Source organism: Micromys minutus, assembly GCF_963924665.1.
Source record: "Micromys minutus genome assembly, chromosome: 2".
Lineage (NCBI taxonomy): Eukaryota > Metazoa > Chordata > Mammalia > Rodentia > Muridae > Micromys > Micromys minutus.
Window position 1 is genome coordinate 75,446,763 of NC_137971.1, and position 24,302 is coordinate 75,471,064.

General features: G+C 45.2%; 1 protein-coding gene across 1 annotated transcript in view; it reads right to left on the minus strand.

Annotated features, from left to right (window-relative positions):
• HS3ST2 (heparan sulfate-glucosamine 3-sulfotransferase 2) overlaps window positions 1-23,392 on the minus strand; it is a gene marked incomplete at both ends in the record, with an annotated part of 106,643 nt that extends 83,251 nt beyond the window's left edge. The window contains one exon of the mRNA XM_080911297.1: window positions 22,908-23,392. Coding sequence (XP_080767423.1) covers window positions 22,908-23,392 — 485 coding nt within the window. The remainder of the gene's footprint in view (window positions 1-22,907) is intronic.
• Between the last annotated feature and the right edge of the window lie 910 nt (window positions 23,393-24,302).

Sequence of the window (24,302 nt, forward strand, 5' to 3'; positions counted from 1 at the left end):
GAGTTCTATCTGGATGCCTTTATTCGCTTATTCATTTACTTATAAGATCAATTTCTCTTTAACACACGTAAATAAAATGTTGGGGACAGCGATGGCAGCAACAGGGCTCAAATGGCTTGACACCTGGCAGGATGATCATTTTGAGACTCAAAAATCCCACGCTGACCCTACAAGATCCCAAGGTGGATCAGCACAGGGGATAGTAAAGTAAAACCCTGTGGTACCTCTTCACAGACATGGGATAAAGTACCCTGAAGAGGTGGGTGCCCCACCATTCCTGGTCACCTTCAGTTTGCTCCTCTCCTGTCCCTTTCTTATTTTACTTCCTGACACACCCTTTCTTGCCCTTTCTTTTTTTTTTTTTTTTTGTAAGATTTATTTATTTTATGTATATGAGTACACTGTAGCTATCTTCAGACACACCAGAAGAGGGCATCGTGTCCCATTACAGATGGTTGCGAACCACCATGTGGTTGCTGGGAATTGAACTCAGGACCCCTGGAAATGCAGTCTGTGCTCTTAACCACTGAGCCATCTCTCCAGCCCTTGCCCTTCTTTTCTGTGCAGACTCCTGGACCACCGCAGCCAATTGCTCAAGTAACTATCACCTACAGGATGACAACACCATGATATGTTATTTATTTATTTATTTATTTATTTATTTATTTATTTATTTATTTATTTACTTGCCTTGGGTCTAGGTAGTTTGGGCACAATCACTTCATTGACGGAAGTGACAATAATGTGAATGGTGACTTAATCCTCTAAGGCAACACAAACAATTTCAATAAGGACAAGTGACAGACAGGATGCTGGACAAGTGCAGGGGCACCCTGTATGAGCACTTAAAAGGCAGGCCGTGCTGGCTGCACGTGGTCATTGTGTCTCCTTCTGGATATCATGAAAGAGAGAGCGTGATTGGTGGCCCCTGATTAATAGTTTTTGAGAAGTTAGGCAGCCCTCGGGGCTCTAGGAAGGTTACACTAAAAAAAAAATCAATGTTCTTCCTGGCCCTGGAGGGCCGAGTTCAAACCCCAGGCTTCATGCATGCTAAGTTTCTATCATTGAGCTATGCCCCAAGCCTTGCTGTTTGCATTTTAATATACTTTTTAATTTATTGTTTGAGAATTTCACACATGTCTGCAATGTGTTTTATGAAATCTACCCCATTCCCTCCCATTGCACATCTTCCCAAACCCCTGGGTAAATCTTTCAACTTCAATCTCCCTTAGCCTACTTAGATCTTAGTGCTGTTTTCTTCTGCACACGTACAAACTTCAACTCGTTTGACTATCACCCCAGACAGGATACAGGACAGAGCTCTTTGGGCAATGTTTGTCAACCTGTGCGTTGTGACCCTCTTGTGTGTATGGGGGGGGGGGGAGGTGTCAGACAGCCTTTCTCAGGGGATACATATCAGATACCCTGTATATCAGATATTTACATTAAAATTTATAACAATAGCAAAATCACAGTTATGAAGTAACAATGAAAATAGTTTTATGGTTGGGGGGTCACCGGGTCATGAGGTGTTATGTTAAAGGGTTGAAGCATTAGGAAGGTGGAAAAACACTGTCTCAGAGCAACTCTACACAATGCCTTACAGCTTGACTTGTTTCTAGGCTTCCCTCTCTACTGTCCTAAGCCCTGGCAAGTAGGTTTTTCTCTTACATGTTGGTTTGCCTGTTTGAGAGTGTCATGTATAATTGGAAACAGGCAGTATATAACCTTCTTCTCACTCGGCATGGCGTGATGCCTCTGAGCCCCATCCAAGTCACTGTATTTTTAAGGAGTGTTTCATAAAGGTTTTACACAGGTGATTTTGGGAGCCATGGGGATTGGGAGGAAACCTTGGGTTAGCCCTTGGTGAACGCATTGTCGAGTGAAGATTGGAACTTATCAAAGCCAAAGTCCAAATACAAATTATGCAAAAACCGATCAGGGGGAGATCTAAAAATACTGCGGAGCTGAATCTTTTCCTCCCATTTTTCACGTCTGCGTTCATCTTTTCCATGATGCCCTAACCATTTGCAATTTAAATCAGAATCACAGCTTTTTAAACCACTCAGACTTGGTAATGTCAGCCAGGCCCTCCCGTCAGCCAGGCCCTCCCAAGCTGTTGATGGACCATGACAACTAAATATGATACAGTAATACAGTGACACCAAAGCCAGAGGGGTGGGGGTGGGTCAGAACTCCCCGTCGTGAAGAAGATGCAGTACTGGGGCTTAAAAACTGAGACGGTACCCGCAGCCGCTTCACTACCACTCCGCGCTGGGTCATTAGCAAATCAGCTTTCCCGTGTCACTATATCTGAGTCTCTTCCTTGCAATGTGGAGAAAGCCCTGGTCTTTAGAATGGTGTTGATAGCTCTGAGTGTGTGTGTGTGGGTGTGCATGTGCTGGAAACTAAACTTAGTTAAGGCCTTACGTATGCTAGGCAAGCACTCTACCACTGAGCTATATTCCCAGACCTCCAATTGTTTTTTATTTTCCTCCTCAATAGAGCAGGGCCGCCTCAGGCAGAGCAAAGTAGCCAGCGGAGCATGGCAGGCAAGAGTGTTGGAACAGCACAGAGCTCACTATTTGGTGACGACTGTGTTTGTTTTCTCAATTACTTTCTATTTCTGGCAAAGGAATGTCATTAAGAATGGTGATATAAAGTTTCCCTCTGTGGTGTGTGTGTGCATGTATACACATGAGTGCTGGGGCATGTACATATAAAAGCCATGTTAATGTCATGCATTTTTCTCAATTGCTCTCTGTCTTATTGATTTTTAAAGAATTATTTATTATTATTTATGTATATGGATGTTGACTGCATGCATGTCTGATCACCATGTTCATGCCCCGTGCCCACAGAGACCAAAAGAAGCCATTGGGGCCACTGGAACTATAGTTATAAACGGTTCTGAGTTGCACATGAATGCTGGAAATCAAACTTTAGTTCTCGGGAAGAACAGCCAGTACTTTAACCACATCTCTCCAGCCTCTACCCTCCAACCCCCCTTTTTGATACACAGTTACTCTTTGAATCTGGAACTCATCAAATTGACCATATTAGCTGGGCAGCAAGTTCCCAGAATCCTCTTATCTCTGTCAATCCAATGCTGAGGTTTACTGATGGATGCATGCCACTTTACATGTCTTTCATACATAGCCCTGTGGATGGACCTCAAGTCTTCCCTCATACTTGTGCCGCCAATATTTTCCTGACTGAGTCGTATCCCCGGCCTCCTGAAGTTTCAGTTTTAGTAAATGAAGGTGAGTAAAAACTATGAGAGGTCTTTCATAGAATATAGCATATATGATATTTGTAGGTATGTGCAAAAGTCAGTCATGAGTTGGTAGAGAAATGGCTGAAGGTTGGGAAACAAGGTGTTAGCTTTTAGAAGAATTGATGGGAAGCCCTGTGAATGGGAAGGTATGTGGACATTGCCTCAGAGGATGACAAATGTCTTTTTGACTTTTCCATCACTGACTCCTAATGTTAAACATACTACCCTATCGTTAACATCAATGATTCATTTGGTTTTAACAAAGTCTATGCTAACCTTGGCAAGTCATCTGTTCTTGAGCTGTGGCTGGCTTTTCTTATCATGGCTCATTTTTCCTCATCCTCAATTACCCTTCTGAACCCCAGTGTTCCTCTGTCTTCCCATACACACTGAGTACTGATCAACAGAGATTCTTCTTTATGCTCCACCCTTCCATGTCCCCCCAATCCCTTCTTGTCAAGAAGTTCTTTCTTTCCAGGATAGATTCCATCCATTAAGCCTCCTGAATCAGAGGGACTCTGACATTTACAAATAGCAAGATTATCTCTAAAATATGAACCTCTAAGCACCTATGGCCATCCAGATGCTAGTGCCAGGAGAAGTGTGTGGAAGGATGGAGAAACTCAGATGCTAGAAATATGGAAGCATGAACTTGAGAAGAGACCAGGGTGCTTCAAACATACACATGACTGACAAAGGGCAGCAGAGACCAAATAGGACTCATTAACCATGTATTACCCTGGCTCTGGATTATTCTTTTTCTCATTGGCCCAACTGAGAAGACTGTAGTCTTCTACATCCTAACACAGGTCCACATCATGACAGTGAAAGTCTGCTCTTTTCTTAGCAAGGCCACAAGTAACCACTAATCATACCTACTTCAACACCACTCTAGAAGGAGGACCAATGGAAGTGACAGTAAAGTTCAATTTATTTCAGATAGCTATGTGGTGAGAGCACTTGAGACCTTCAGCTCACAAAAAAAAAAAAAAAAAAAAAAAAAAAAAAAAAAAAAAAAGACCAAGGTTTAGAATGGAACACCAGACATCAGAGTATCAGTAACAGAGGATCAATGGTGTCTGCTTCTGGAACCCACCTCCCTGTTTCAAAAGAACAGGTGACCAGTAACACCCTACCCACACACTATTTCTGTAAGAAGTTTTAAATCAGCAAAAACACATCTACAAATAGGGAACTCACCACCTGTTTTTGTTTGTTTGAGGCAAGTCTTACTGTGTGCCTCAGACTAGCCGTGAACTTGCTACATAGCCTAAACTGCCCTCTAACTTATGATCCTCCTACCAGAGCCTCCCCAGTGCTGGGATTATAGGTGCACACCACTATATTTATTATTTTTTAAGGGAAGAAAGGGTGGCAGGGAGGGGAAAAGGAAGAGGAAAGAAAAGAGGGAAAGAAAGGGAGGAAGGGAAGAGAGAAGTGGGGATTCAGTGATTCAAGGATGTTAAAAGGAGGTTTAGACCTTTAGGATGAGTCCCGGATTTTTGTTGGCCGACATCATTCATTCATTTATGACCCACAAAGCCTACAAAAATACCCCATTTTGAAGTTTTGGACTAACAACTCTGTGAGGCTCAGTCCCTGACTCCAGTTCCCCATGCTATGTTCTGTTAGCTCAGGGTATCACAATCCTACACATTTCTCTTGGCTTCAGCCAAACAGGAGAGGTGGGTCTGCTTAGACAAGGCCTTATTTGAACAGTTGTCATTAAAAGGAGTCCCAAGTTCAAGAACCTGTGAGTGCCTTTGACAGAAGTTTATGTCTCTTAGAAACTTGACATAGTGTTTTTTTCCTTAGAGAGAGAGAGAGAGACAGACAGAGACAAAGAGACAGACAAAGAGAGAGACAGACAGACAGACAGAGACAGAGGGACAGACAGACAAAGACAGAGAGAGACAGAGACAGAGACACAGAGAGAGACAGACAGAGACAGAGACAGAGACACAGAGAGAGACAGACAGACAGAGAGAGACAGAGAGAGAGAGAGAGAGACAGAGAGAGAGAGAGAGAGAGAGAGAGAGAGAGAGAGAGAGAGAGAGAGAGAGAGACCTAGCCACGTTTTCTAAAATTTAAGTGAGGTGTTATTGCTAGAGAAATACGAGGAAGACACCCAGAGCTGGGCTGATGCCACTACAGAGCTCTGTAGAGACTTAACTCATTTTTCACAGAATTAATAATTCAGATCCCACACAGTTCCAGCGAGAAGTGGCTGTAACTGTCGAGTTTAACCAACCACTTCTGAAGATGGGGATCGATCCTGGGAAACACTGCCTCCACTTTAAGCCATCTCGCCTAAGCAAAATGAAAGCGGTTAGATGATTTCATATCTTCATTAAAGCCATCAAAGCAGAAACACACTGAAAAGGGGCTGCCAAAGCGGAGCACATCCCCTATGCTTCAGCGCCTAGGGGAAGTCCTGGAGAGCTGGAACACCACTATCTTAGAGCCATGCTAGTGTTGGGTTCTGCTGACAGAAATCACAAGCATCAATCTCCAACCTGCTAATGCCATCTTGACAACTACTTTGCCATACCTGTGGGAGGGGCTAGAGCAGAAGAGAAGCTAGGTGACACATATAAGTGACATGTGCCTTTTTAGGGTTGGATAAGATCCTTCAAAGAATGCCAAGAGATTATCCAGTCTGTTATAAAAAGGGCCCCAAAGGCCTCTAGGGTGGATTTGCCTTCATCCACCTATTTGGAAATGAAGAATCCAGGTTTGAGCATAGCATTCTATGTTCTTTAAACATTGTGGATGGATGCTTGAGAAGTCAGGCAAGGGGTTGGATTTGGAAGAAGTAGGCTCAAACCTCAGCTTGTCACTTGCAATGGACTTTAAAAGTTTAACAGAGAGAAGCCACAAATGCACTATAGCTCAGTCACTGTACCCAATAGCAACATGACCTACACCAATCACCCTGTCACAACCATTGTCTTGCTTAGCTCCTCCCCCATATCTTACCCTCATCAACCAATCCCGCAGTTACATTTTCAGACCATGTTGGGCATCTGCCACCATTGCAGAGGCCTCCTTTCCAGCTCCTGTTTTTCCCTCCCTACAGAGCGGCTCAGCAGAGCCTGTGAAAACAAGGCAGGAGCTAGGCATGCAACTCAGGTGGCAGAGTGCTTGGCCTTCACGCAAAGCCCTAGTTCTACACTCAATACTGCATAAAAAACAGGCACAGTGTCATGACCCTGTCACCCCAGAACTCAAGAGATGGAGATAGGAGGATCCCAAGTTCAAGGTCATTCTTGGCTATATAGCAAGTTTAAAGCTAGACTAAAATACATGATAACCCATCTGAGCGAAAGCAAACAAAAAGTCAGATCCAAGGATTCCAGAGCTCCAGTTTGATCTGCCCCTCAATGGCTTCCTGAACCAATTACTTGTTTCTCTTCCTTGCTAGACCCACTCTGGCCATGCTGGTCCTGGGGGTTATTGTCATCACTCCCTTGATACCATTGAAAGATTTGCATCTGTTTTTCTCTTTAGCAAAGGTTCTTTGCATTAAATTATATTATTCTTTGTCCTGGGGTCTTCTTCATATTTTAGATCAAAACTCACCACCTCAGAGAGGCCCATTCTAAGAACCTTGTCCCCACCAACACCTTTCTTCCCCACACTCTCTGTCACACCTACTATCACTAACACAGATATATATTGTTTACCATAGGGGACAGGGGCTTTTTTTCTGGATGTTTTACTACTCTCTCTTCAGTGACTACTGCATAGTTTGGTACATAGTAGGTGTACAACAGGCATATGATGACATAATGATCAAGCCCTTAACATGTATTTTCTCACTCCATCAGAGCCTAAAGGGTGATCCAAATAATGAGATGTAAATCACTAGTGGTCTCAGAACATGATCTTAGCTATGCCTCATACCTGAGAGTACTCACGCTGAAGTAATGTTTCTTAAAAACCTACTGTGTGTCAGGCTCCAACTCTAAGCTTTAGGGGTACCAGCAAATGAAACAAGCAAGGTCTCCACACCCAGGGAGCTTTCAAAGTCAAAAGAGAATGATCAAGATACATGTGAAGGGTGTCACTTCCCTAATTTCTTTCTCAGCCTGTTTATCCTTTGAGTGGAGGAAGGCTGCTAATTTCTTTGCATTACCTTTATATCTAGCCACTTTGCTGAAATTGTTAACAGGTTTAGGTCTCCTGGTGAAATTTTTTGGGTCACTTAAGTTTACTGTCATATCATCTGCAAATAGTGACATTTTAACTTCTTCCTGTCTGATTTGTAGTTTTTTAACCTCCTTTTGTTGTCTAATTGCTCTGGCTAGTAGTTCCAGTACTATATTGGATGGGTAGGGAGAGAGTGGGCAGCCTTGTCTAGTCCCTAATTTTAGTAGGATTGCTTCAAGTTTCTCTCCATTTAGTTTGATGCTGGCTACTGGTTTGCTGTATATTGCATTTACTATGTTTAGGTATGGGCCTTGAATTCCTGATCTTCCCAAAACTTTTAAAATGAAGGGGTGTTGAATTTTGTCAAATGCTTTCTCAGCATCTAATGAGATGATCATGTTTTTTTTTTCCTTTGACTTTGTTTATATAGTGAATTACATTGATGGATTTCTGTATATTGAACCATCTCTGCATCCCTGAGATGAAGCCTACTTGATCATGGTGGATGATCATTTTTATGTGTTCTTGGATTCGGTTTGCAAAAAAAATTATTGAGTATTTTTGCATCGATATTCATAAGGAAAATTGGTCTGAAGTTCTCTTTCTTTGTTGGGTCTTTGTGTGGTTTAGACATAAGTATAATTTTGGCTTTATAGAATGAATTGGGTAGTGTTCCTTCTGTTTCTATTTTGTGAAATCGTTTGAAGAGTACTGGTACTAGGTCTTCTTTGAAGGTCTGATAGAATTCTGCACTAACCCCATCTTGTCCTGGGCTCTTTTGGGTTGGGAGACTTTTGATAACTGCTTTTATTTCTTTAGGGGTTATGGGACTGTTTAAATTATTTATCTGATCCCAATTTAACTTTGGTACCTGGTATCTGTCTAGAAAATTGTTCATTTTATCCAGATTTTCCAGTTTTGCTGAATATAGGCTTTTGTAGTAGGAACTGATGATTTTTTTTAATTTCCTCAGTTTCTGTTGTCTTGTCTCCCTTTTCATTTCTGATTTTGTTAATTTGGATACTGTCTCTGTTCCCTCTGATTAGTCTGGCTAAAGGTTTATCTATCTTTTTGATTTTCTCAAAGAATCAGATCCTGGTTTTATTGATTCTTTGTACAGTTCTTTTTGTTTCTTCTTGGTTGATTTCAGTCTTGAGTTTGATTATTTTCTACCTTCTACTCCTCTTGGGTGCATTTGCTTCTTTTTGTTCTAGAGCTTTTACATGTGCTGTCAAGCTGTTAGAGTATGCTCTCTCTAGTTTCTTTTTGGAGGTGCTCAGAGCTATGAGATTTTCTCTTAGTATTGCTTTCATTTTATCCCACAAGTTTGGGTATGTTGCGCCTTTATTTTCGTTAAATTCTCAAATGTCTTTCATTTATTTCTTTATTTCTTCCTTGACAAAGTTATCATTGAGTATAGTATTGTTCAGCTTCCATGTGTATGTAAGCTTTCTGTTGTTTTTATTGTTATTAAAGACGAGCCTTAGTCTGTGGTGGTCTGATAGGATGCATGGGATATTTTTCAGTCTTCTTGTATCTGTCGAGGCATGTTTTGTGGCAGATTATATCATCAGTTTTGGAGACAGTACTATGAGGTCCTGAGAAGAAGGTGTATTATTTTGTTTTAGGATGAACTGCTCTATAGATATCTATTAAATCCATTTGTTTCATAACTTCTGTTAGCTTCACCGTGTCTTTGTTTAGTTTCTGTTTCCATTATCTGTCCATTGATGAGAGTGGGGTGTTGAAGTCTCCCACTATTATTGTGTGAGATGCAATGTGTGCTTTGAGCTTTGATGAATATTAGTCCCAAAGCTTAGAATACCCAAGATACAGTTCACAAACCATATGAAGCTCAAGAAGAAGTAAAACCAAAGTGTGTATGCTTCAGTCCTTCTTAGAAGGGAAAAAATACTTATGGAAGTAAAGGGTGGAAGGGACTTGGGAGGAAGAGAAGAGGAGAAGCGGGAAAGGGGTGCAGGGTCAGGTATGGGAGGATACAGAGATGATATACGGAGGGTCATGAACAGAGGTGTCTAGCAATGGGGGATGGAGAACTGGAGGTAGCCACCAGCAAGACTCATATGCCAGGAATGCAAGAGGCTTTCAGGACTCAGCAGGGATGAGATTAGCTAAAATGTCCAGTGAAGGTGGAGATCATATTCAAAAGTTAGGCAAGGTTCCCAGTTGGGGAATGGGGCCACCCACTCATCTCCAAATTTTTAACCCAGAATTGCTCCTGTCTAAAGAAAATATGGAAACAAAATGTGGCGCAGAGACCGAAGAAAAGGCCATCCAGAGACGGCCCCACCTGGGGATCCATTAAATATACAGACACCAATTGTATACCAGACCCCCAGAGCTCCCAGGGACTAAACCACCAAAGAATACACACGGAGCAACCCATGGCTCTAGCCACATATGTAGCAGAGGATGGCCTAGTAGAGCATCAGTGTGAGGAGAGGCCCTTGGTTCTGTGAAGGCTTGATGCCCCAATGTAGGGAAATGCCAGAGCAGAAAGGCAGGAGTGGGTGGGTGGATAGAGGAGCACCCTCATAGAAGCAGGGAGAGAGGGGATAGGATAGGCGGCTTCTGGTAGGCAAACTAGAAAGGGGATAACATTTGAAATATAAATAAACAAAATACCTAATTTGTAAAAAAAAATACATTTGAATTGTAGCAAAAAGCATGGAGTAGATAAAGTAAGGGAGTGAAGATGGTACAGATGTGTGAGAAAGGGCAGCTGGCTTCCAGCAGATGGCAAAACAAGGGTTTGTTTTCTTTGCTTTTGTGTTTGAGGAGGTGACATGTGAATCAGCTGAGACCTGTGTTACAAAAAGAACTAAATCTGGAAGCCCCTGGTGTAGGACGAATCCCAGTAGAGGCAATGGCAGCTGTAAACTCCCTCAAGCTCAGACCTTGGCTGGGAAGCTTCTCACTGTCCGGTCCTGCCTGGGGCCTCTCTGTGATGATTCAGGATCTCTCTGGAAGTTCTACTGCTCAGGTCTTTCTAGCTTGTCTTTCCCAGCCAGCTCCTTAAAACAAGACCTTCTTCCTGAGGCTTAGTGTTTGTGTGACACATAACAAGTGACCAGTCACCCAGCAGATGCCACTTAAGTTCTAATGTTGCTGTCTCCAGAAGAGAAACTGTGTGATGGTTATGTTTAGACACACATCCCTATAGGGATGCCTCTTCATCAGCTGAAAGGACGCCATCTCTGTCTGCTCCTTGGGGCTTAGATCACACGCCATCTCTTCCAGGAAGCCGTCCTTCCTCTAGCTAGAACCCATCTTCTCATTCCACTCTTCTTCTCCTAGTCCTCCTATCATGGTACTCCCTGACTTGTGTATGCAAGTGTCATAAACATCTCAAAATCTGTCAGCATGTGAGAATCCCAGAGGCAAGACCTGAGCTCGGTTCATCTCTGTGTCATTACTGTTGACATCAACCAAAGCTCATTGAAGGACTCAATGGCCAATAATCACAGTTAAGACTTGTTGGATAGGTTGTATAAGAAATGCTTGGAGTACTTTTATTGCCCGTTGAATCTTCACTGCTTCCTTACCCTAACATTCACTATGATTGAGCCCCAGGGCACGCAGAGAGCACTGTGCCAAAGAGAAGCAACTGGTTAGTGTGGTCAGTGGACACACACCAGCAAGTGGTAGAGCAGAGATGCCAACACAGTTTTCCCGGTTTCAGAGTCGGAGGCTTGATTGCTGTTTACAGCTACTCATGCCCATATCTACAGTTCAGCTTTCTGCAGTTTCTGGTGCATTATAATCCAAACGTACTCAACAGGAAATTCCAGAATAATATTGTTAGCTTTGACTGCTTGTTTCAATAAACAACCTTATGGCATTTCCACCCTGATGTATTCTAACTGGGAAATAAATTATCCTGTTATACAATGTATACACACTGTGTATGTTACCTTCCCGTTACTCGGTCATCAGATGAACTATCATAAAGTTATTGTTTGAGTATTAAGTGCCTCTCACAGGTTCAGATGTTGAGTACTTGTTTGCTCGTTTGCTTTTCTAACTAATTTGAAAGGATCAGGAAGCTGTAGAAAGTGATACTTAGATGCCAGAAGTAATTCCTTGGGAAAAAAATCTTGTTCCTGGACACTTCCTGTTTCCTTTCCTTCCCTACTTCCTCCTTCTTATCCTCTTCTTCTCTCTTTTTTCTCGCTCCTTCCCTCACTTCCTTTTGCCATGAGTTAAGAAGTCGTCTGCCCTATCCATGTTCTCATCACCATGATGTTTTCCCAAGTACATGGGACAAATGGCCTCTAAAGTTATTAGTCAAACTACCCCCCTCCTCTCTCATGCTCATCTATCCATATTTTGTCACAGTAAATAGGAAACATAACTAATCCACAGTTTCTCAGTACCTGTGTTCCAATGAGCCCCATTTTACTGAATCATAGCCCCAAACTGTAAGGGTAGTGGGGCTGGAGATTTGGAGATGCCAAGGAGAAGTTGTGAAGTGCTTCCTTAAATGCAAAACTTAAGGTGAAATAAGATGCTGAGAGAGAAAGAAAGAAAGAGAGAGAGAGAGAGAGAGAGAGAGAGAGAGAGAGAGAGAGAGAGAGAGAAGTGGGCAGAGAGGAGAGAAAGAAAACACAGCTTATAAGTAGTTACAGTAGTACATTGTTACAAATGTTGTTTTCATGGTTACTGCTACTCATCTCTAACTGTGCCTAATTTATATATCAATTTTTTTATATATTTGAGTATTAGATAAACCATTGTGTATCACGCAACCCATAGTTTTAGGCATCTACTAGGTGTGTTGGAAAAGCCTGCTATCAAAGGGGGCCGCTGTAGTTTCCGTTTCCTTCTTGTTTCTAAGTTCATCAATACACCCCTTAAATCTGATTCTCTGTCTCCATCTGTCTGTCTGCCTCTGTCTCTCATACATTGTCTATTTGTCTATCTATCTATCATCTATCTATCTATCATCTGTCTATCTATCTATCTATCTATCTATCTATCTATCTATCTATCTATCTTTTCATTCTTTTTTGAGGCTCCCAAATCAACTAGGAAGCATAACTTCAAAACTTCAATGTCCATTCATTTGATCCCAGCCTCACAGTAGATTCAGAGCTCTTAGCCTGGCAGTGGGCCCTGGTGGCAGGGAAACATTAGCAAGAAACCTTCTCCCCAGTAGTATTGATAACTGCTGCCTCATTAAAGGTAGGACCAGGGAGTCTTGTGACAGATACCCTGCTATGTCTGTTAACAACATAGACTAAGTCTCAGGGACTGTTTTCTCCAGGGTGTGCGTAAGCTTCCACTCTCAGAATGGGGGCATTATACAGACTGGGGAAGCAGAGCTGATGCCCTGCTTTCTCTGGTGTATATTTTTCATGTGTTGTCTACAGAAACAACATAAAGTTGGAAGACTATTTTGGCTCACGGTTCCGGTGGACTCTGTCTGTTGTGGCAGAGGTGACATGCTAGACTTCAGGGCAGCAGGAGCCTGGGACAGCAGCCATTCTTACTGCAGTAGACCCAGAAGTTGGTATGGGACCAAAACTGGGACTGGGTAACCACCAGCGGCCCCTCGCCATCCACTTCCACCTGCCAAGCTCACCTTCTAGAGACTCCATGGTCCAAAACCAATAGTAGCAGCCAGAACCAAGGGTTCAAAGCATAATTCATGGGGACCATTTCAAACTCAAACTCTATAATCTCATGTCTTCACAAAGGAATGGAAGAGACAAAATTCTGCACTTGAATTTTTGTGGGTGTGCATATGTAAGTGTGTGCATGTGTGTAGCAATCAGAGATCGGCTTTAGTGTCACTGTGCAGGGACCACCTACCCTCTCACTGGGCCCTGCCTCCCAGCACCGGCCTTACAAAAGTGTCCCATATCTGGCCTGTTACCTGGAAGCTGGGCTTAGAATTGGGTCTTCATGCCTGTGTGGCAAGCATTTTACTGACTGAGCCATCTCCTCAGTCCCATAGATGTATTTCAAAGAAGCACCCTGCCTTGTGTAAACCTCAAAATAGATACAGAAATGCTTGCGAGCCCCGTCCTGTAGGTTTCTCATTCCTTAACAAAATAACTCTTCTCCAGTTTTTACACTGACATCTTGGCTGCAGTTATGTACAAAGTAGATTGAAGTGACTGTCAGTGTGTGTGTGGCAGTGGCGGCAGGGAGGGTGGGTGTGGGCGGGTGGGTGGGTGGGGAGTGTGGCTTTGGTTTATTCCCTAATAGTGGGAATAACAAGGAAGCCTTGTTAATGTATTTATTTATATTACTATATTTCTCCCTTTAAATATCTACCATGCAGTTTCTTGGGGGAAGCCTGGCTCTTCCGAGGCCCAGATGCCTCTTGAATACTGTACATTGTGATGGTTCTCTTATCACTGCATTTGTACTGAGTTTCCTCTTTGCTTTTCTCTCCCAATCATTGACACTTCAAAGGAGCCTAAGAATTCCAGAGCCACCAGTGCACCCAGTTAAGTTGGATGCTCTACAGATTGCAGCCATGTTTCTCATGATGTTGGTCATGTCCTGCTGTCTCTCCTCAGGGAATTTGAGAATGACGCCACTACGTCACAGAAAAGAAATCTACCGTCATTTTAGCTGCAGTCCCATGCCTACTGGTCACATGAAAGAGGACCTCCTCAGTTTGATACCAGAATTTTTCAGCCTATTAGCATCTCTTAATTTCACTGGTTAAATACAGGGTGTACTGCAGGTGTGGAACATTCCAGCATGCTCTTGGGGAAAACAGTAACACTGCTTTGTTCTCAACCTGTCTGTCTGGAGATCACCTTCAGATCTGATGCCACTTTCTGTTTTGGAAATTTAAAGGAAGTTGCTTTGTAAATAAGTTTATTGGAAATGTATTTGCATAAAATGCTTTGGCTTTACAGATGGATGACATCATTGGAGGAATTCACCAAACGGGGACTTGTCATTTCTTCTCAAAAGAGCAGCTCTATGACCAAACCGCCAGCATGTAGGATTTCCCTCATCACTTTCAATCTGCATTGCACACAGTGTGCTATTTACTCAAAAATAGGAACAACAACCAAAAAAAAAAAAATCAAAGACTTTTTCTTTATGAGAGAGTATAATTTTGTTTAGAGAATTTTATTCATGTATACAATAAATATGATTATATCTACTCCCGATTTTCCTCCTCTGATGCCCTCCACAAGCTCCCAAATATGCAAGATTATTTTATTTTAAATTTTAAGTTTGTTTTTTAATTGATGCATAAAATATTTTAAAATATTAGATGGCAGCATGATTTGGGTCTAGAAAATGTTGCTCAAGAATGTGTTCTGAAAGTGATGGAACCTTTAAGGGGGAAGAGGGTCCTACAGGGCCCAGAGGCCCCTGAACTGGAACTGGCCTGAAGTCTTCCTGCTGAGGACTAGCTTTCATGACACCAGAAGACACCAAACAAAGTTCCAAGGGAGGGAAGCAACCAACAAACCTATCCAATAATGATTACTATGAACCTCATCAAGGACCAGCAAACCAAGGGTGCAGTAGTGGCACACATAAGTTGGTTGTAACCAATGGCTCTCTAATTGGGCTTAAAACTCACTCAACAAGAGGATGACAGTACCTGCTACTGAAAACCTAGTTGAGGGATGGGTTGTGGAGCTGAACCTACAGCTGCCACGGCATAATCCCCAACTATGTTATAACTATTGGTTCTTACACCCACAAATAAGTGTAGTGTTCACCCTTCAAGGGAACTTCTCTTTGGAGCAAGCAGACCTCCAGAGACCATTACAGAAAACCTCAACCAATCAAAATGCAGCTGTGGATCTATCACAGTGGATACATCTTTATAACACTCGTACCTAAAGCACAGGAAACATTGCAGACGAAGCAATGGAAAGATTGTAAGGACGTAGAGTTTACTGTGAGATTATGCCTCTTGACAATATCAGGCAGCTGCACCCATGAAGTCTCACTAGCACGACTGCCTAACCATGACATGAACAATGGCAACAGTGACATGCTGACATGAATTGGGGAAAGCCCAGGAAACCTTAACCCTACTCATAGAACCATAGGCAACTTAAGAATGCTGAGAAACAGTCTTCCCTGGGGAAGAGGATACCATTTTGTTATCTGATACCAAATGATGGGCCATGAAAACATACATAAAGTTAATATTATACAGACTGACTGTTTACATGTATGTAATACACATAAATAAAAGTGTATATGTGTGTGTGTGTGTGTGTGTGTGTGTGTGTGATGATAAACAATGAAAGAGGAGGCTATGAACTTAAAAGAAAGCAAGAGGTACATATGACAGTGTCAAAGGGAGAAAAGAAGAGTGAGAGAAATAATACAATTATAGTATAATCTCAAAATATGAAATAAATATTTTTTTAAAAAGAGGTCAGGTTCTGTGGAAATTTTTAGGTCCTTAGCATGTGTCCTTGGAGAGAACAGTAGAAATCTAGATCCTTTCTCTCTGTCTCCCGTGTTCCCAGCCTTAAGCTTAAGGCTTCCCCCACCTACTCACCATGGTATACTTCCTTGGCACATACACTAAGAATGGAGCAAAGGTGAGCTGAAACCTTTAAAACTATGAGGCCAAATAAACATTTTCTTTCCAAAAGTTGCTTGTCTCTGGCATTTTGTTACAGTAACAAAAGCCTAACATAGGGATTAATTGCCATCTGATATTTTAGCACACAGATACAGTGTGTCTCATGCATGTCAGGTTAAGTAAATCTATCTCCTCAAATATGTGTCAGGTCTTGATAGTGGAGCATTCAAAAGTCTCCTAGGATTTTTAAGCTGTGGAGTGCATTGGTGTTATCTTTATCCGCTCTGCGACGCACTAGCTCACCTTGTGTTCCCTGTCTGTAACTTTGTTCATTGATCAAGCCTCTCTCTTCTACACTCAGCTCAGCCACAGCTAAACATCATTGCAGTTTTAAATGAGATCGCGTCACTGAAACACAAATCTTAAGAAATGACGATAGAGGTTGTGCACTATAATGACTGAAGTCTAGGAAATGCTGGTGTCATCTTTCCAAACTGGGAGTGCTGCCGTGGATTGGGAGGTAGTAGAGGGCATCCCTCCAGACTCTACCTCGAGCAGAGGTGGGAGCTGAGCAAAAAAAGTCCATTGTTAGCACGTCTGGCTGGAAGTTTGAGAAGACACATCGGCTAATGTGTACATAGGACCCCAACATGATGTCACAGCACGTCTGGCTATGTCTCTGGGGAGAATGTGCTCAAGCAGAGTCCTCAGCTCCTCACCCTGTCCCGTTATCCCACAGAGAAAGCCCTGGGGAGTAAAGCATTGGACCAACAGCCTAGCTGTGTAGCCTGACAGGCAGCAATTACCTCTGAAATGCTAAGTTATTCCCACTCACTGGTGGCTTTTACCCACCTTGTCAAGCTGCCCGTGGACTACAAAGCTCCCCAACCCATCAGCACAGCCCATTAGGAGAAACAAGTGGCAGCAGAGCCAGCCCACAGCAGCCTGGCACTGAGCCTGGCCTATGGTGGGCGTTTGACAAATAAATGGATTAACCCACCTCAGAGTTAGCTCTGGGGGAAACGGTGGGTTCCCCAGTCTTAGCTTGGCTGCATGACCTTTCAGACCCCTCTGGCCTGACTCACAGCCTGTGAGTGTCTGCTTATCTACCTCCCTCTTCTTTGCCCACTGGCTGTGAGCCATCACACAGAGAGCCAGCCTCCCCTCCAAGTCCTCCAGCAGATCCGGATCAATAGGGAACTGTGTGCTTCCGCCCCTCCACACCCACTCTGTCACTCAGTCACTCAGAAATGATTCATGGAGGGCTAACCAAGGGAAGAACGCTATTCAACATTGCTGAACACGGGACGCAGAGAACATTAACAATACCTCAGGAAATGGCACCTTTTGGCATTGACTGTGCACCAGAATGGATAGGGGCTCTTGGGATGTGCCTCCCAATCTATGTAAGTAAGTGCTTCTTAAGAAACTCACAGCACCTCATCTCTGGTGGGCATCCACCCCACCTGCTTCCCAGCAGTAAAATAGATGCTTTCGGGGAGATGGCATGGATACCACTTGAAATTTCAATATGGGTACAGCTCTCAGCAGAGACACTCCTCAGCCCTGCCTCCACCCCACCCACCCCCAGTGCTGACTACAGACATTCCACGTTGGGGATTCTTCCATGTGCTCAGCTGTCCTTTGGAAAATTGATAAATTTCAGTGTGACTGGGGAAGCCATACTCTCAAGGCAAAGGACAGCTTGGTGCTGTGTGGTACTGCAACCAAGGTAGAAACAGAGTATCTCATGGGAGCCAGGACATCAATGATTTGTCATAAGACATTCTAATCTCAGGAAATTAAAACAAAAATAAACCAGCTATGCTCCCTGCCTTCTCTAGTAAGTGTTTTGTTTTTCTATTTTAACTCCTTAAACAGTATTAACAACATGTATTCGGTGAGAATCTCAGGGCCTGTCAGGGTCTTCTTCACTTCATAACCTCAAGCAAAAATATCTGGGGGAAATCTCATTCTTCATTCCCAGATCATCCGGCCCCTCCATGTGCCAAAGAGAAGTGAGACCAGCTCTCCCCCCCCCCAAATCTTCCCTGAGTATCAACAGCTCTGCTGGCTTATTCAGTGACTGAGAAGAATGGTACACAAGCTGGAACTAACTAATATACCTCCAGCATGTTGTGAGGCTGACAGATAGGGAATTTCCAGACTCAATGGCTTCATTTAATCAGAATGTGGCACACTCCCCTAGACCCATGCCAAAAAAAAAAAAAAAAAAAATCTTATAAAGGTGTGTCTGCAAAGAAGCTGTACAGGAGACCACACATGTGGGGACAGAGGTCACAGATCACCAGTACACATAGTGAGCATGGGTTGGTCTGTTTCATGTGTGTTTCAGTTATGAGATGGCAAAGCCTTCTGCAATCTCTTCTTCATGCAGAAGGCCCCTGTCTCCTGCCTGTGGGCTTCCTCCGAAGGCTTGCTGTGCCAGAGTTTGGCTTTGCTGTTACTTATGAGTCACTGAGTTTCATGAGCTTGATACTGTGGTAGGTCTCATCCTGTGCCTTTCCCTCTCTCTCTCTTAGAGCAGTACCTCTGGGGCAAATCCTGTTTCTGCTTGCCTTATACAGTCCCAAGAACACACCGACACTAAGAAAGAAAATAAGCAGAGATAAGAGATGGCATCTAAAATTAATAACAAGTTCATCTATCAACATTTGGACACTAGTGCAGAGTCAACTATCGTGTATTAACTTGCTCCTGTTGGCATTTTAATGCATTCAGAAAAGACTCCCCTCCTCTCCATATGTGCACCCTGCCAACCCATAGGGTTAGCAGAATTGAGACACTTGAAACAGAACTTGCCTACCTCTTGAACCCTAAAGACTCCTGGACATGATACTGTTTATATTTCTCTATAAATGACAAACATTTTGAATAAGCTGGATCAGAGACAAACTTTCATAAAACAACAGCATCTTCTGTGAAATCTTAGGTATATTGGCTGTTTCCATAGACGGCGTTCTACGTGGTTTTCATATGATGGAAAAGACCAGGTCGGGCATTGTACGTAATTTTAAAGGTGAACAGTCAGAAATATGAGGCGGAATTCTATCATTGCAAAGTTAAGAAACAGAAGATGACAGGGAGGGAGGGGAGAGCAAAAAGTGAGGGAGGGAGAAATGGGGGAGAAAGTAAGAAAAGGGGGCGTATTGGGCTGAGGAAATGGATCAGTTTGCAAAGTGCTTGCAGTGCACAGCATGAGGGCACTCCGTTCAGGTCCTCTGAACTCACACAAAACCCCAAACCCAGTAGTGCCTATAATCTGTTTGCTGGGGAGGCCTTTCCCTGGAGCTTGCCGGTCATTCTCCCTAGTGGAATCAGAGTTTCGGGTTCAGTGAGAGACCCTGTTTCCAAAAACAAGGAGAACAACTCAACTTCTACCTTCAGTGCATGTACTCACAAAAAACAGACACACACATGCATCACACACACACACACACACACACACACACACACACACACACACACATGAACGCACACATGCATGCACAGCCACGCACACGTCTAAGAAGTGGGAAACTATTTCTTTAGCAAACCAAATCTTGGGCCACATTTGGTGGTGGCAGCAGGTACTGCTCTCACAGCTGTGTTAGCAGCAGTATTAATGGCAATAACAGGAGCGTTGGCAGCAGAACAGCAGCAATTGTGGCAACAGTAGAAGCATCATTGGCTTATCTTTATGTACAAAGTCCCCCCCCATGGCACCTTCATATGTAATGCTCCGTGCATTCTTCACACCCAAAACAACTATTATGGACTTCATCCCATAAGACGGCAGCTGAGACTGAGGTGATCATCTTTTTTCCAAATCACATAGCACCTAAAGAGGTCACCTCTGATCTTTGACACAGTGGGTACCACGGTGGGGCCCTCATCAACTTTGTATCCAGTCTCCTTTAATTCCAAGCAGCTAGTGGTTCCCACCCAACACCCCCACAGTTCCGTATGCTGCATCTGGGAAGAAATTTGAAAAGGGGAATTCAGGCCAGACACACAGGTGAGGTGTGGTCCAGACACACAGGTGAGGTGTGGTCCAGACACACAGGTGAGGTGTGGTCCAGACACACAGGTGAGGTGTGGTCCAGACACACAGGTGAGGTGTGGTCCAGACACACAGGTGAGGTGTGGTCCAGACACACAGGTGAGGTGTGGTCCAGACACACAGGTGAGGTGTGATCACGGGAGAATCTCAGAGAAATTCCTCTGCAGAGAGCTGATTTGGCTTGGTGCCTCCCAAGAAGGGATTCGGATCCAGGACCAAAGAAGATGAGGGCTCTGTTGGCTTGTCCCTTTGGCTGATGGTGCATCTCTCTGGCTGTATCAGCTCTGCCTTCATAGAGGAGAAATCTCACCTGTAGCTTGATGGTGGTGATTCTTATTTTCCCATTGTTTATCTGCATTTAGACCATCTGGCCTAAGAAGTGCTGCAGGGCTTCAAATGGGCAGAGCACTCACTGTGGACTCCACCGCATTCATGGGCTCCACCCTGGGAAGCCGAGGCCACAACAGTGGGCAGAAGGCTGGCTATGGACACCAAGTGTAAAGAACCCCAGGAACCCCCATAGTCTCTGCAATTACTGTTTGTTACTCAAGCGATGATAAAGGATTAAACAGAGAAACAGCGCCCACGTGGGGGAGTATATTGCCTTTGTGGAATCAGGAATCTCTGTGTGAAATTCTTGACTCTGGAAGGTGCTGGTTTGCAGCCCTCCCCCCACCCACAACACCAAAGTACAAAACACACAGGCCCTTTCCTGGGTGCTGTAGATCTCCCAGCCTTCCTGGGAAACTGATAGGCATCATAGTTATGACCTGATCGCCAGGCTAATCTTTCCTCTAGAACTATCAAGAAGGAAAGGGGAGAGGGGGAGGGGAGAGAGAAAGAAGTGGAGCTGTCAATGTGCTTCACGTTAAATAAAACCTACCAAGATTCAGCTGAGAATTTTAGCAGAATCCAAATGTGCTAGGAAAGAAGAAAAAAAAAAAAAGGCATGGCTCCCATCTCCAAGGTTCACAGCTAAGCTGGCTTAGAATCACACATGCCAAGGTTAAAAATAAAAAGCAGTCATCCCTGAATGACACAGGTTCCAGAAAGGAAGCCTGTGGTATGCTGTTTGGTGGAGGAGGGAGAAACGGGGAAGAGCCTGGGCTCCACATAGAGGTGTTTATGGGAGGAAGCATCACCTAAAAGCTAGATGCTCAGAATTTTGCTATTTTGCACTTTAAAAGCACTTCACAGTGGGGAAAGGTTTCATCACAACCTTCACATTTTCCATCGAGGAAACCCTGGCATGCGATGAGCTTAGCTGAGAATGACCTCAAGCCAGGCATTGCTGTTTGATGAACCATACCCTGGGGTCTGGTTCAAACACTGATTGCACATGACTAAATGGAACACCTATGGGTCACGGTCCAGAAAGCATGGTGGACCATCAGCATTGGTGTGAAGCCACAACTGGTCGTGTACCAGCAGTTCCTTGCTTGGCTTCACTACAAACTATGTGTCTGCCTCTTGGGGACAGTGCATGTCCCATCCCTTGCTCCTAACAGTCATAGCTGCTGCTGGCCAGGGCTAGCTGAGAAAGTGATAAGGCATTCCTGTGGATCCCTTTTCCTTGGAAATCCAGAACTCTCTGTTATGACTCCATCTTTCCAATGAAGTTATCCCTTGTCCAGTATGTTTCTGACTCTACTGAGTAAAGGTCTCCTTTTATATAAAAAAAAAACAAAAACAAAAACAAAAACAAAAGGAAGAGCCTTGGCAACTGTGGCAGCTACCATGGCATCCTCCAGAATTGCATTACTGTTCAGAACTGTCTAGAATGTCTTCAGGTAGATTCTGTGACATCTCTGAGGCTCATACACTATCCTTTAACCCCAGAGGTGCCCTGACTCAGTCCCTCTGTGGACCTATCCTGTACTTCCACACCACACACACGGTGTGAAGGGCAATGGACACCAGAGGCACTGGAGAGTGAAGGCTGTCACTCCAGTGAAGCCTCAGTGTAGGTCCAGACACCACCCTCTGGGGGAGGGAGGGACTCGAGCTGGCAGAAGTCCAAGGGAAGAGTGGGCATTCTAGTCATGCCTGACTACTAGGATCCTATGTAGCCTTCACCTGAAGTGCCCACCTATCTTCCAAATCCCTCCTGTTGGCTATTATTTTAAAAAGCACCTCCAAAAGTCATTTTTACATCTTTCAAACACTTTGAAAAAGACTGGACAGGCAAACAGAGCAAGAACTATGTTCCTGTCCCGTGTGATTGAAGGTGAAAAGACGCTAGAAGAGGCTGAGGAACTTAATGTAAGTGTCAGTGACAGACGAAAATCAAAGGTCCCTTCCTTTACCCCAAACTCACCAACTCAGGACTAGAACTGTTGGGGGGGGGGGTGAGCCGTATGGTAGAGAGTATCTGCCACTGAAACTGGCATTGTCCTCACTGCAAGAACTCAGGACACATTCTCGTTTTGCCCTAAGTAGGGGAACCTATCAAGAAGGAAATCACCACAGAGGGCCTTTGTGGTCATTCCCCTTTCTCAGCACCAGGTGCTTCACAGGCCAGAGAAGATCCACCTAGGGATAGGAGTAGGGCTGTGGTCAGCCAACCCTTTGCCTCAGGCAACAGCCCCATCTGTCCTAAAAACTGGACAAAGAAAGCAGTCCTCCAGCCAGCACTTCGTTTTGACTGAAAATGCCCCCTACCTTCCAGGGATCCCAGGCACAAACGGGAATGGCCGTTCTCCTTGCGCTTCAAAGAACCTCATAAAGAGCCAGTCTCTGAGAAGTTCTGGGTGGACCCTCTACAATTATCACCCCACATCCCACTCGCCGGCTTATGAAAGGCAAGGAATGGCTCCAAGGATGGAGCGAACCCAAAGGTCAGAGTGGAGCTGTCGCGACCCTCTTACCTGTACCAGTCCAGCCCTCGGCCATAGTTCCTGTCGAAGAAGTGGGGCTCGGTGCCCAGGGCCCGCACGTCGGGGTGCACGCGAATAAACTCCAGCACCGCCCGGGTTCCCCCTTTTTTGACCCCCACAATGAGGGCTTGGGGAAGCCGTTTGGTGCCTGGCTTCGGGGAGCCAGAGTGGTTGGATCCGGAGAGGCGCGGAGCTGGCGCGGCAGCGGCGGGAGCGCTGGGAGCGCTGGGCTCACTGGGCGTCGGCCCCGGGGGATCACACGGGCGGGACTTCGCCAGAAGTTTCTGGCCGCTTGCGCTGGTGCCACGGAGGCAGCGCGGCGCGCCGAGCAGGCGGCTCTGGCCCAGACCGTCACAGCAGCACAGGAAGCTGTAACACAGGTAAGTGCAGGACAAGGACAGTGTGAAGGCGAAGAGCAACCTGCGGGCTCTCCGCGGCTGAGGTGGCCCCGCGCGGCCCAGGACCCTATAGGCCATAGCTCCATGGGCCCGCGCCGGGGGTCATGGTTTCCGAGGTGGCACCTGCGGCGGAGCTGCTGCGTGGCTCTACGATTGCCTAGAGGGCTCGCGTGGCGCTGTCCCAGCCGTGTGGATTGGGCGTAGGGGATATCATCTCCTCAGGGAGCAGCTGGCTTGGGCAAGCACTGTGCCCAGGGGTCCTGGGTACGGTGGCTCCTCGGGGACCAGGTGGCTGCATTGCCATCATCTCCCGGTGCTAGGCGATGGGGGCTCCGGACAGCGAGGAGGCTCCCGGCACTCTTCGCCTCTCACGCGCGTCGGGTTCTGAGCGCGCCCAGCGCCCGAAGCCCCATTCCGGATGCTCCGAGCGCCTTTCAGGGGACGCTGAGTGGCCGCGCGGCTGTGCCAACGGGAGGATGCGCGGACCGGACGGTGGCGCTGGCGCCGGCCGCGTTCCGGCTCCTCGGGAAATGCCGAGTGGAGCGCGCTACCGGCTCTATTTAAGGAGTCGCCTGACGTCAGCCGCGCGGGTCCCCCGAGCCCGCGCCGCGCCCGGGGACCTGGCCCGCCTCTTGCATCCTGACACTCTTATTCCTCTCAGGTACAACACCGCCCCAGGTCCTCCCCACGCGGACTGCTCCCTACGGAGCCTTGGCCAGCTTGAGGCTGTGAGGCGAGGGTGGGCAGGAACATCGTGTACTCCTGCGGGAAACTGGACACCCCATCACTCTAGCCTCTGGACACCTGAGTCGAGATTAAGCCAACACCCACCCTAGACATAAACCCGGTGCTGATGCAAGTACCCAACCCTGATACTCCACTACACTTACCCATACACGCAGCACGCATACACTAGCACAGGAGCAGGTTCACTCTAATCTGGACACTCCCTCAACACCCCACAGAGGTTGGAGAGGAGAATACCCCT